General features: G+C 44.0%; 2 protein-coding genes across 4 annotated transcripts in view; one reads left to right on the top strand and one right to left on the bottom strand.

Moving 5' to 3' along the window:
* Nucleotides 1-11,504, bottom strand: part of LOC143290013 (ral guanine nucleotide dissociation stimulator-like 1) — a 44,600-nt gene extending 33,096 nt beyond the window's left edge. For 2 of the 3 annotated variants that reach the window (XM_076599328.1, XM_076599330.1), the window contains exons 1-4: nucleotides 11,368-11,504; nucleotides 8,712-8,813; nucleotides 7,257-7,462; nucleotides 5,349-5,411 (exon numbers count right to left, since the gene is read on the bottom strand). In XM_076599328.1, coding sequence (XP_076455443.1) covers nucleotides 5,349-5,411; nucleotides 7,257-7,462; nucleotides 8,712-8,813; nucleotides 11,368-11,394 — 398 coding nt within the window. In that variant the 5' untranslated portion in view covers nucleotides 11,395-11,504. The remainder of the gene's footprint in view (nucleotides 1-5,348; nucleotides 5,412-7,256; nucleotides 7,463-8,711; nucleotides 8,814-11,367) is intronic. The other variant, XM_076599329.1, reaches the window with a different exon arrangement.
* A 123-nt stretch (nucleotides 11,505-11,627) lies between these two features.
* LOC143290012 (peroxiredoxin-6-like) overlaps nucleotides 11,628-13,041 on the top strand; it is a 28,497-nt gene continuing 27,083 nt past the window's right edge. The window contains exon 1 of the mRNA XM_076599327.1: nucleotides 11,628-11,806. Coding sequence (XP_076455442.1) covers nucleotides 11,721-11,806 — 86 coding nt within the window. The 5' untranslated portion in view covers nucleotides 11,628-11,720. The remainder of the gene's footprint in view (nucleotides 11,807-13,041) is intronic.

The raw sequence follows: 13,041 nt of genomic DNA, 5'->3' as shown, positions 1-13,041 counted from the left end.
TCACTGAAGCTGAATCATTGATATCTAAGTGAACTAAATCAGTGCATTCATGTCAAATTGAACTAAACCGCATGAAATTCAATCAAACAAAAAAACAAAACAAAACAACACACAAAAAAACAACAACAAAACAGAAAGAAAAAGAAAACAATCTAAACCTCAACAATGTACATGTTATGAAAAAAAAAACACATAAAGAAAAAAAGAGAGAAAAAATAAAATAAAATGATGAAAAAGATGAAAACAAACCCTTCAAATTCAGGTTCAGATGATGTTCATCTGAAAACGGTCAATGCTGCAGGACTAAGAATGACAAAATACCATCTCATTGCACACACACACACACACACAAAATTTGTCCTTTTGCTTTTCCTCAAGCATGTGGGACATGCGCCCTTAGCTTAACTCACTCGATACTGGGCTTTTTGTAATCACGTGTTCCTGTGGATACTGGGCGTTTGTATAGGTTTTTTAAAAAATCACCAAAAAATAATGACAAAACACAATGACTTGAAATTTTGAGACATGTTTATTGATAAATGGAATAAGCATGGTGCTAAGTTTCATAGCCCTTACTTTCATGGTTCATTTTTTGTAGCTGGAGTGATAAAACATAGTTTTTTTACAACAACGAAATTGAGGGTGGTTCCAAATGCATAGAAGGAAAATTTTCAGCATTGTTGAAAGAAGGGTTATTTTCCACATAAATCACTTTGAGAAACCCTGTAGAATGTAAAAAAATGGCTATTTGAGAGTTTCTGCATCATACAAATGAGCAAAAATAAATAACATGCAAGTGGCCAATTGGCAATTTGTCATACGGCATTCTTTAGTACACAAGGCATCAGTATGGTTTGAAAACAATTCATTAAAAAAAAAATAAAAGACACATTATTTTGAAATTTGGAGACATTATTACAGATAAAGTGAATAAGAAGAGCACAATTTTTCAAAGCTCTTACTGTTATGGTTCACCTTTTGTAGCCAGAGATAAATAATATTACCTTTTTTACGATAACAAAATTGAGGGTGGTTGCACATCATAGTGATGAAATTCACAGCATTGTTGAAAGAAGGGTTATTTTCCACATAAATCACTTTGAGAAACCCTGTAGAATGTAAAAAAATGGCTATTTGAGAGTTTCTGCATCATACAAATGAGCAAAAATAAATAACATGCAAGTGGCCAATTGGCAATTTGTCATACGGCATTCTTTAGTACACAAGGCATCAGTATGGTTTGAAAACAATTCATTAAAAAAAAAATAAAAGACACATGATTTTGAAATTTGGAGACATTATTACAGATAAAGTGAATAAGAAGAGCACAATTTTTCAAAGCTCTTACTGTTATGGTTCACCTTTTGTAGCCAGAGATAAATAATATTACCTTTTTTACGACAACAAAATTGAGGGTGGTTGCACATCATAGTGATGAAATTCACAGCATTGTTGAAAGAAGGGTTATTTTCCACATAAATCACATTGAGAAACCCTGTAGAATGTAAAAAAATGGCTATTTGAGAGTTTCTGCATCATACAAATGAGCAAAAATAAATAACATGCAAGTGGCCAATTGGCAATTTGTCATACGGCATTCTTTAGTACACAAGGCATCAGTATGGTTTGAAAACAATTCATTAAAAAAAAAATAAAAGACACATGATTTTGAAATTTGGAGACATTATTACAGATAAAGTGAATAAGAAGAGCACAATTTTTCAAAGCTCTTACTGTTATGGTTCACCTTTTGTAGCCAGAGATAAATAGGATTACCTTTTTTACGATAACAAAATTGAGGGTGGTTGCACATCATAGTGATGAAATTCACAGCATTGTTGAAAAAAGGGTTATTTTCCACATAAACTGCATTGTCAAACCCTGTAGAGTGTAAAAAAATGGCTGTTTGAGAGTTTCTGCATCATACAAATGAGTTAAAATAAATATCATAAAAGTTGCTAATTGGTAATTTGTCAAGTGGCATTCTTCAAAACAGTAGGTATAAGTATGGTCTGGAAAAAAAAGAAAAAAAAGAAAAAGAGATGTCACACAGTCTTGAAATTTGGAGACATGATTACTGATATAGTGAATAAGCACAGTAAGCAGCTCTTCAGTCTGTGGTACTCTCTCTGTAGTTGGATGGAGATGGGGTATCCTTTACGATGATCTTTCTTGTCTAGGTAATCCATATTGTTCTTGAAAAAAAAAATTTTTTCACACACATCACACTGGTAATCATTTGAAAGTTTCTGTACTGTAAGAATACACTAACATTAATCATAGGGCCAAAAACCTCGCTATTTGATATCCAAAACAGCCGCTGTCTACACATGGAAAAAAAAAAAGCAACAAAAAAAAAAAAAAAAAAAAGCACATAATCTCTTCTAATAATTTGCATAATCTGCAATGGTGTGATACACTTGAAAACAAGTGATGTCTCTTCCCTGGCACAGCTTATCACACAAAGTTACACCACATTTGGCGCACCAGTTTGGGCTTTCCCGAAATTTGACCTCAGGATAGCGTTTGCGCCGTGCAGTACAAACATGGCATTTCCTGAAGTTCTTCTTTCCACTGGGTCGTGGAGGAAGAACAGTGGAAAAGTGTGCACCTTGAAGGCGAGCCTGTGGGGTGGGCACAAGTCCTGGAGGACGGGGCTGGGCAGCAGGCTGGGCAACAGGCTGGGCAATGGGCTGGGCGATGACCTGGGCAGCAGCCTGGGCAACGGCCTGGGCAGTGGCTTGGTCAGCAGCAACACCAGCTTGATATCTGGCATTGAGTTCATTGCCAATTATGACAATGAACTTTTTCAGGGACATCCTAGATCCTCCTTGACTCCTCTGGTACTTGTCATGGAGGATGGATGCCTGGATAAGAGAGAGAGTGAAGAGGTGAAAAAATAATTTTTTCCACCACTTCATTGTCTTCCGATTGAGCGGCATGTAGGCCATGAGCTGGTCACTACGGTCAACTCCAGCCATGTTGACTATGTAGTCTTGGACAGCTTTAGGCTTCAGTTTCCTGCCTGTCCTTGTGGTGACCTCCTCCATCTCAGCTGGGTCCATCTTGGTGGTGATCAGGTGCACTGCCTTCTTGTCCATCCACTTCAGGACACCTACTGCACCTATAGCACATGTACACAGAGAATTAGGGAAACAGTTGCAGTGGAAAAGAAAACACACACACACCACGCACACCACTACCACCACCACAACCACTAATGCACACTTACACACACACACACACAGTCATGTGCACACACACACACACACACACACACACACACACACACACACACATAAATGCACACACACACAGTCATGTGCACACACACACACACACACACACACACACACAAATGCACACACACACACACACAACACACATAAATGCACACAAACACACACACACACACACACACAAATGCACACACACACACACACACACAACACACATAAATGCACACAAACACACACACACACACACACACAAATGCACACACACACACACAAATGCACACACACACACACACAAACTCAACAATGCCTGTGTACCTTTACACACACCACAGATGTGTCAACAGTATTTGTATATGTGATGTAGATGAAGTACAAATGAACAGATCATATTCATAATATCAGTTGTAACACAACCATATGTGGAAAAAAGTATATCCTGGAGGATGTATGATTTATAAATTATTGTGTGAACATATTATGATAGGGAAACAAACTCATGATAAATAAAATTACTACATACCTTGGCGTAAAGCGTATACATGGCCGCGTGGTGGGGCTGCAGAAACCAGCTGTCTGGGCATACCCTTCCTGTTCGGCCGCACAGTCCCAACACAGTGAGTATCCTGCATCACCAGCTTCTCCGCCAGCTCAGGGCAGCAGTAATAGTTGTCTACATAGACTGTCCGGCCTTTATTCAGGAGGGGCTCTGCTATTCTCATTACCACATCCACCGGTTTGTTGCTGATGTTGGGGACGTTACCAAAAATTTCGAAGTCAAACACATAAGCTGATGACGACTCACACAGCTCGTATAGTTTGATCCCCCATTTGACAGGCTTGTCCTTCATGTACACCCTGAAGCTCAGCTTCCCCCTCCATGGGCACATTGCCTCATCAAGGCAGATGTTCTCCTCTGGGATGTAGAGGGCCTTGAATCTGTCTCGCAGATGGGTGTAGACAGGCTGGATTTTGTGGAGAGGATTGTGGTTTTCTTCTCCCCGAGGAATATATTCTTCATTGTTTGAGACATGCAGCATGGCCAGAAGTAGATTGAATCTATCCCTGGACATGATGTTGGCAGCAAATGGTGATACCAGGATAGGGTTAGTTGACCAGTAGTCAGCCACTTGTGGTTTATGGGCGAGACCCATGTGTATAAGTATCGCCAAGAATCCAGTCATTTCATTCTCTGTGGTGTTCTTCCACTTCCTAAAGAGACTGTGGGGTGGCAGAACACCTTTCTGTTGAAGGGACTGAGCGGCATATCGGTTGGTTTCTTCAACAATATGCGTCATGATCGCGTTGTCGAATATCACGTCATAAAAGTCTATAGGGGCGTGGCCAGTCATCCCTTGTAATTGCAGTCCATGCAGTTCTTGGTCAGTGTAAGGTGGTATGGCAGGGAAAAAACTAAAATCCTCATGCCACTCTTTGCTCATAAATTTCAGAAAAGTGTCCATGCTCTGGTCAGCCAGTAGGCCGTGTGCGCCTGCCTCTCTTTCACTGTCACTGCCTGCATCGCTTGCCACGCCTCTCTGCTCTTCCACTTCAGGTTCGATGTCCGACAAACTTTCATTTTCACTCGCCTCGGATGCTAAAAAATCACTCTCCTCGTCTTCTTCACCATCTTCGACATCTGATCCTTCAGTTTGGACCAGTTCTACGGCTTCTCTTAGGGTGTAAACACGCCTTCCTTGTCTGCTCTGTGTACCACTCGTGCTGGGTTGCGACGCCATTGTTGTTTGTCTGAACACAAAGGCCTGGGTGACGACAAAAATAGCTCAACAGCACAGCAACAAGCGACGTGCCAGCCACTCCAGTGGTCAGAGGTTGACCTATGCTAATTAGGCTGTAACCTGGATGGCTGTGTCTGTGACACCGGGTTACGACGTCACTTGTGGAAATTTTTGAAGGTCGGAACGGCAGTACTCGTTGTTCGTATAAAACCGGTTGGAAACGGACAACGGAAATACCCGCTGTTAGTATCGAGTGAGTTAAATGAATTTTCAGATGGAAAAAACACCCTGAAATTGTGCAGACTATGGGACAAGAACGAACAGCAGCAACGTGCAACCCAAACCAACCAAACCCACACAGACAGATCCTTACTTCTGTTGCTGCTCACAGAGCTCACTCTTCTCCTCTTTGTACTGTGATCGCAAAGCATGGTACCTGAAAATCCATTAAAAAAAAATTTTAAGATTATTTTTTTTAATGTGCGACCCATGGCAGAGATACATATACCAAACAACAGCGACAAACAATAACGAAAGTGTGTGTGTGTGTGTGTGTGAGAGAGAGAGAGAGAGTGCGTGAGTGCATGTGTGTGTGTTTGCATGCATGAGAGCATGTGTGTGTATGCATGTGTGCACGCGTGTCAGATATATTTTTAAAAACTTACCAAACATAAAGTATTTCTGCCAACAAAAAACAAGTAATAAGCTTTTGACAGCTGACATACAGACAGATATCATCTCTATACATTTGTTTTCCATTATTTGCCCTCAAGCCTACACATCAACACACACACCCTGAAACAAAAGAAGAAAATTTTCTCTGAACAGTTTATAAATCTGTTATTATTATGTGGAGTGATATCCTAGAGGTAACGCGTCCGCCTAGGAAGTGAGAGAATCTGAGCACGCTGGTTCGAATCATGGCTCAGCCACTGATATTTTCTCCCCCTCCACTAGACCTTGAGTGGTGGTCTGGACGCTACTCATTCGGATGAGATGATTAACTGAGGTCCCATGTACAGCATGCACTTAGCGCACGTAAAAGAACCCACGGCAACAAAAGGGTTGCTCCTGGCAAAATTCTGTAGAAAAATCCACTTCGATAGGAAAAAGCAAATAAAACTGCACGCAGGAAAAAATACAAAAAAATAGGTGGTGCTGTAGTATAGCGACGTGCTCTCCCTGGGGAGAGCAGCCCGAATTTCGCACAGAGAAATCTGCTGTGATAAAGAAATACAAATAAAAATACAGATATTATCCCTCTCCCCCAACACCCTTCTCCCCCACACCACTGGCAACTCAATATATAGACAGAAAGAACTGAGTTCCCTGCAACATTCACACCTCACCCCATACACCACCTCCCCCCAGCTGATCCCCTGGCCGTCTCTCCCTACCTGTTGATGAGGACCTGCAGGAGATGTCTGGGGGTGGCAAAGGTGAGGCAGGTACCATTATCCCCCCCCCCCACTCCCATCCCACCCTGTTCCACCCCGACACTCACACCTCACCCCTTACACCACCACCCCACCCCCTGTCCCTCGCTCCCTCCCTACCTGTTGATGAGGACCTGCAGGGGATGTTTGGGGGTGGCAAAGGTGCGGCAGGTACCATTATCCCCCACCCCCACCCCCATCCCACCCTGTTCCACCCCAACACCCACACCTCACCCCATACACCACCACCCCACCCCCTGTCCCTCGCTCCCTCCCTACCTGTTGATGAGGACCTGCAGGGGATGTTTGGGGGTGGCAAAGGTGCGGCAGGTACCATTATCCCCCCCCCCCCCCCCCAATCCCACCCTGTTCCACCCCGACACTCACACCTCACCCCTTACACCCCCATCCCCCCAAACACCCCTCCCTACCTGTCTCTCTCTCCTACCTGTCAATGAGGGCCTGCAGATGTCTGGGGGTGGTAAAGGTGCGGCGGTTACCATTATTTCCACCATCCCATCCCACCCCAACACTCACACCTCACCCCATACCCCACCTTCCACACCCCCATCACTATCTGTTATTGAATGCCTGCAGGAGAGTGAAGTTTCTTTGGGGTGGCAAAGGTGCGGTGGGTACCATTATTCCCCACCATCCCACCCTGACACTCGATGAAGGCCTGCAGGAGATACTTGGGGGTGGTGAAGGAGTGGCGGATACCATTATTTTCCCCCATCCCACCCCCATGCCCTCCATCCCCCACAACCCACCCAAACCTCAGCCCCACTCACACCTCACCCCACACACCACCTCCCACCACCCCCTGTCCCTCCCTCCCTCTCTACCTGTCGAAGAGGGCTTGCAGAAGCTGGCTGGGGGTGGCGAAGGTACGGTAGGTGGAGAGGAAGACATTCATGTATGAGGAGTCCAGCTCCCCACGGCACGTGGCCAAGGCCTCCACCAGGCGGGGCAGGGTGCCCGCCTTGATCACCCGCAGCTTCTGCGTCTCCCACATCAGATGCGAGAACTCCCGCGCCGTCTCGTCCTCCAGCTGCAACGCAACCAAGTCAGAGAGTGTGTATGCGGGTTTGGGGGTTTGGGGGGTGGGGGATTTATCAACGAGGTGTGCTTTGGAGGCTGATCACTCCTGCACTATCTCGTCCTCCAGCTGGAACGCAACTGAGTCAAGGGTGTGTATGGGGAGGTTGGGGATTTATCGATGAGGTGTGCTTGGGAGGCTGATCACTCACTGTAACACGAGTGCGAGTGTGTATGGGCGTGGGAGTGTGTTTGGGGGTGGGGATTCATGAACGAGGTGTGTTTAGGAGGCTGATCACTCCCGCACCGTCTCGTCCTCCAGCTGCAGTGCAACCAAGTCAGAGAGTGTGTATGAAGACGTTGGGGATCTATCGATGAGGTGTGCTTGGGAGGCTGATCACTGAGTGTGTATGGGGGTGAGGAGGTGTATGGCAGGGTTGGGATTTATCAATGAGGTGTGCTTGGGAGGCTGATCACTGAGTGCGTATGGGGATGGGGGTGTGTATAGCAGGACTGGGGATTATCAACAAGGTGTGCTTGGGAGGCTGATCTTTGAGTTTGTATGGGCGTGGGGGTGTGTATGGTGGGGTTGGGATTTATCAATGAGGTGTGCTTGGGAGGCTGATCGCGGAGGGTGTATGGGAGTGGGGGTGTGAATGGCAGGTTGGGGATTTATTGATGAGGTGTGCTTGGGAGGCTGATCACTCACTGTAACACGAGTGGGAGTTTGTGGGAAAACTCCCCATCATGTGAGAAAGCTCCCGTGCTGTCTTGTCCTCCAGCTGCAGCACAACCGAGTGTGTATGGCGGGGTTGGGAGGTGGGGATTTAATGATCAGGTGTGCTTGGGAGGCTGATCACTTTCGCGGTCTCATCTTCCCACTGCAAGGAAGTGTGTGTGTGTGTGTGTGTGTGTGTGTGTGTGTGTGTTTAAGTGCATGTCTGTGTGTGTAAGTGTGTGTATCTGATCTGTGTGTGTCTGTGGGTGTCTGAGTGTATGTGGGATGGGGTGGGGTGTGTGTGTTTTAAATCCAAAACAGGCAATTGAAATGGCAAAATAACACCCACTGCAGTTTTTCAAACCCACTCCTGCAAACAAACAAGGACATGTGGGAAGCTCAAGCTGGTTGGAAGAAGGAAGTAATGAGACACTTTAAGTTTTAACATGATCATTCAAAACGAAACACTTTTGAAATGATTACAAGTTCATCTCACACACGGATGACTTTAGTTTACCAGTCACCAATCTGTCCATTCACTGACCCTGGCCTGTGACAGGTAGGTGACGCGTTTCAGGTAGGCATTGTACACCGCCCCCTCCTCACGCTCCTCCCTCCAGAACCTCGTTCCATCCTGATCATCCTGCTGCGACACAATCACAGAGAGCCAGGAATTAGGCACAAATATGTGTGTGTGTGTGTGTGTGTGTGTGTGTGTGTGTGTGTGTGTGTGTGTGTGTGTGTGTGCATGTGTGTGTGTAGTACCTAATAACTTTCCTGTTATGACAGTGCATATTGCATTTTATGTCCCTTTGCCATTTCTTGACCAAAAAACCTGGATGGTAATGACAGATGAAATTTTGTGCTTTTGTATGTCATAGCCAGATGGTTAAAGTGTTGGACTTTCAATCTAAGGGTCCTAGGCACAAATCGTGGTGACGGCGCCTGGTGGGTAAAGGGTGGAAATTTTTCTTATCTCCCAGGTAAACATATGTGCAGACCTGCTAGTGCCTGAACCCCCTTCGTGTGTATACGCATGCAGAATATCAAATATAAGCACATCAAAGATCCTGTAATCTATGTCAGTGTTCGGTGGGTTATGGAAACAAGAACATACCCAGCATGCACACCCCCGAAAATGGAGTATGGCTGCCTCCATAGTGGGGTAAATAAACAAAACTTGTCATACATGTAAAATGTAACATGTCTGTCTGAGTGTGTAGGTATGCGTGCCTGAAATCTGATTGAATGACACAGGAAATAAAGATGAGCACCCACTGCAGTTGCAGCCATCAGTCGGCTCTACCCAGGTAAGCAGCCTGTTGTGCAAATGACCCCATACTTGTAAAGCGCTTAGAGCTTGGTCTCCGACCAAGGATAGGCACTATGTATCCATATCAATCAATCAATAAAGCATATTTGATTGGAATGTGCAGCATTAGAGTGACCTTCTTCTGAATGTTGTTTAGGAGCCCCTGGTATTTGGTTTAAGAGTCCCTGGGACTCTCGAGAATATCAGAAGCCCTGTGTGTGTGTGTGTGTGTGTGTGTGTGTGTGTGTGTCTGTGTGTGTGGGCGAATGGGTGGGTGGATGTGGGTGTGTGGGTGTGTGTGTGTCTGTGTGTTTGCTTGGCTCTGTATGTGGCTGTGTCAGTGAGTACGAGGGAGGTAATGAGAACATTTTGGTGAAGAGCCAAGGATGGGAAATTCAGCCCTTCTGGAGTGTTACTCACTGTGACTGCTCTAAATATCAGAGTTAGTTCAGTTCAGTTATTCAAGGATGTATCACAGGCAAATCCATATTTACCACACCACATCTACTAAGCAGATGCCTGATCGGCAGCATAACCCTATGTGCTTAATCAGGCCTTAACTTAAGGGAAGAAGAAGAATAACAAGAAAAAAAAGGACGTCATCAAATTATGATATTTGAAAAAGAAAATACAAGAAAAAAGTAAGCAAACAGATAAAGAAATAAATGAAATGTAGAAAAAAAAATAAACAAAAATGACAATAATTATAATAAATGAACAAATAAGCAAATAAATGTGAATAAACACATAGATATGGACACACACAGAGGTATATATATATATATATGTATGTATGTATGTATGTATGTATATATATATATATATATATATATATATATATATGCACACAACAAATATGCAGCCTCGCAGTTATGAAAGCACAAACAAATGTACACCAACACAGCATATAACAGCACCCCCACCCCCCATACCCCCAACCTTCCTACATATTGCAGCTTCCATGACACACGCACACACTTGCCCATACCCCCTGAACACATCCACACATATAAACACACACACATTCCCCCTTTTTTTCCATAGCTTCCACAATACCCACAATGCAAAAATACACACACACCCAAGCCCAATACACATACACACACTTTCCTTGATATCTCAGCTTGAGCAATACTGGTTTGGAAATGTTGCCAATGTTCATTTGATTTGCAGAGGATAGTGCTCTACCTTTGATGCTAGTCTTACGGCCACTCCCTCTCTCTATGTTTTTCTCTGTGAGGCGATCAATGGTGTGATGGCCTTGCATCTGTTTTTCTTGGTACTCTTGTCAGAACACACACATACACACACACACATATATATGTTTGTGCGTGTATGTATACTAAATAATCTTATTTAATGACACAGAACTAAATGATGAAAATCTGGTGCATATCGAACATTGTTGTGGAAATACTAAAAGCAAGTCCAACACCGTAATTTTCAACCATCCGCCATCACCTTGGCATCTCCGCCGATTAATCATTTTTCGTCAGAACGGGTCCTACGGCGACAAGCGAAACCCTAGACCAGTCATGAACCGCGATGAAGCTGAACCATCAAAGGCTAACCATCCGCCGCAATCAAAATCCACTTGGCCAAGAACGCCCAGTCAAGGCCGTGGAGTTGCACGAACACAAACAACTGACAGAGCACAGACACAACATCACATTCATACCAAATCTATACCGTTCCACGTGTTTACTTGACACATGAAAAACAGCATCTAAAACTAGTAAAGTGGAAATTATCACAACCGAAATGTTGCAAGTTAGTAAGCAGAAGATTGGACGGTAAGATGTGCGAGTTGTCTTATCACTTGACAAGCATCCAGTGATCGGGTTTCAGTGGCTTAAAAAATCAATTAACCAAAAGAAATAACTCTTACCTGAGTATCATGGCGTTCTGGTTCCATTCTATTTCAAGTTATAAACTCAGTTTCGTCAAATGACGACATTTTTAAGAAACTAACATTGTTTTTAATGAGGTTTGCTCGCAGATGTTATCTTCTCTGCCTACTTCCGGTCTGCCATGTTTGTGTCTGTCAGACATCGTCAGTGTCCGTGAATTTCCGGAGCTGATCCTTCGGGCTCCGGGGAAAAAAGAAAAAGAAAAAAAGAAAAAAAACATACCTCGGTTGAGTTCGGGCCAGGCCATGCGCAGTCGTCCAAAGTGTCAGTTGCCGCCAACAGTGCAAGAGGGTCACAAGCTTGTAACGTAGTGTCATCCGCATCAAACGCCATGGTGAACTTGGGTGATGTATTCCCAAATTTTACTGCAGACAGCACAGTGGGGACGATAAATTTCCACGAGAAAATCAGTGGCAAGTAAGTGTAATTTGTTTTCTTCCGAAGCTAAAGCTTGCAGAACTTGCGCAAGTAACTATCCTTTCTCGAAGCAGTTTACTTTCGCTATTTGTTAGCAAGCAATGCCGCTACCCAAACAACACAGTTATTGTGATTGGTCAACTGACTTGTCACACACATAGACCGGCGAAGAATGCACCAACAACAGCGTTTCTGTGGTGACCCAGGAAACAGGCGGCTTAATAGTTAAGTGGACATGGTCTATATCCACTGCGTATTTGTTGGCAGTGTGAGAAGTCGAAGGCTATACATTGTTTACTCACTGCATATGTGTTGAGCATGGTGGCACCGGAAGAATGGTGAAGACGTTGGTCTGTTGATGTGCAGAATTTATTTTCATGGACGATGAAAGGAAATTCGAGCAGGCATGCGAAGCAAACCAATAAAATGAATACGAAATTATGGTGTAACACGTTGGGGCGTAAAAGGACCGAGACATTTAGAAAAAACAAAAAAACAAAAGCTACTACTAGTACTACTACAACTATACGGTGCCCATGAGGGTCAGGGTTCAAATCCCGCCTTCACCTTTCTCTCAGTTTTGACTGGAAAATCATACTGAGCGTCTAGTCATTCAGACGAGACTTCTGACCCTCATGCATTGCAACATTTGGCGCATATAAAGAACCCTTGACAACAAGTGTTGACCTCTGGCAAAATTATGAAGGAAAAAAACAACATTCTGATGAGTACATATATATAGTATGCATTCAAGGCCAAAGCCCATTGGGTTATGCTGCTGTTTAGGCATCTGTCTAGCAGATGTGGTATAGCATACATGAATTTGCAGGAACGCAGTGACACCTTGAACCACATGTTGACCAGGTAGATCGAAAAGATCTCCACCCTGGCTGGCTTTACCCACCAGGCACAGTTACTGAAATTCAACCTGGGACCCTCTGATTGAAAGTCCAACACTTTAACCACTCGGCTATTGCGCCCGTAAGATTGAAGAACAAACGATGTATTCTCAATGTCCATCACACCTTTTGACCTTGTCTCTGTTGTCTCTCTCTCTCACTTAGCACCCACCCTCTCTTGATCCCATCTGTCCTCTCTCTCTTTCTCCTTAGCTATATATATCTCTTTCTTCAAAACTCTTCCTTCCCTCATCTATGCTTGTATATCATCATACTATGATTTTTGTGGAGAGTTTCGTATTCTCTGTGTGGTTTAATCTGTTCTTTTTTGTCTTT

Source organism: Babylonia areolata, chromosome 14 (genome assembly GCF_041734735.1).
Source record: "Babylonia areolata isolate BAREFJ2019XMU chromosome 14, ASM4173473v1, whole genome shotgun sequence".
In the NCBI taxonomy this organism is placed as follows: Eukaryota; Metazoa; Mollusca; class Gastropoda; order Neogastropoda; family Buccinidae; genus Babylonia; species Babylonia areolata.
Note: the sequence above shows the minus strand (reverse complement) of the source record. Positions and strands in the feature narration are given on the sequence as shown.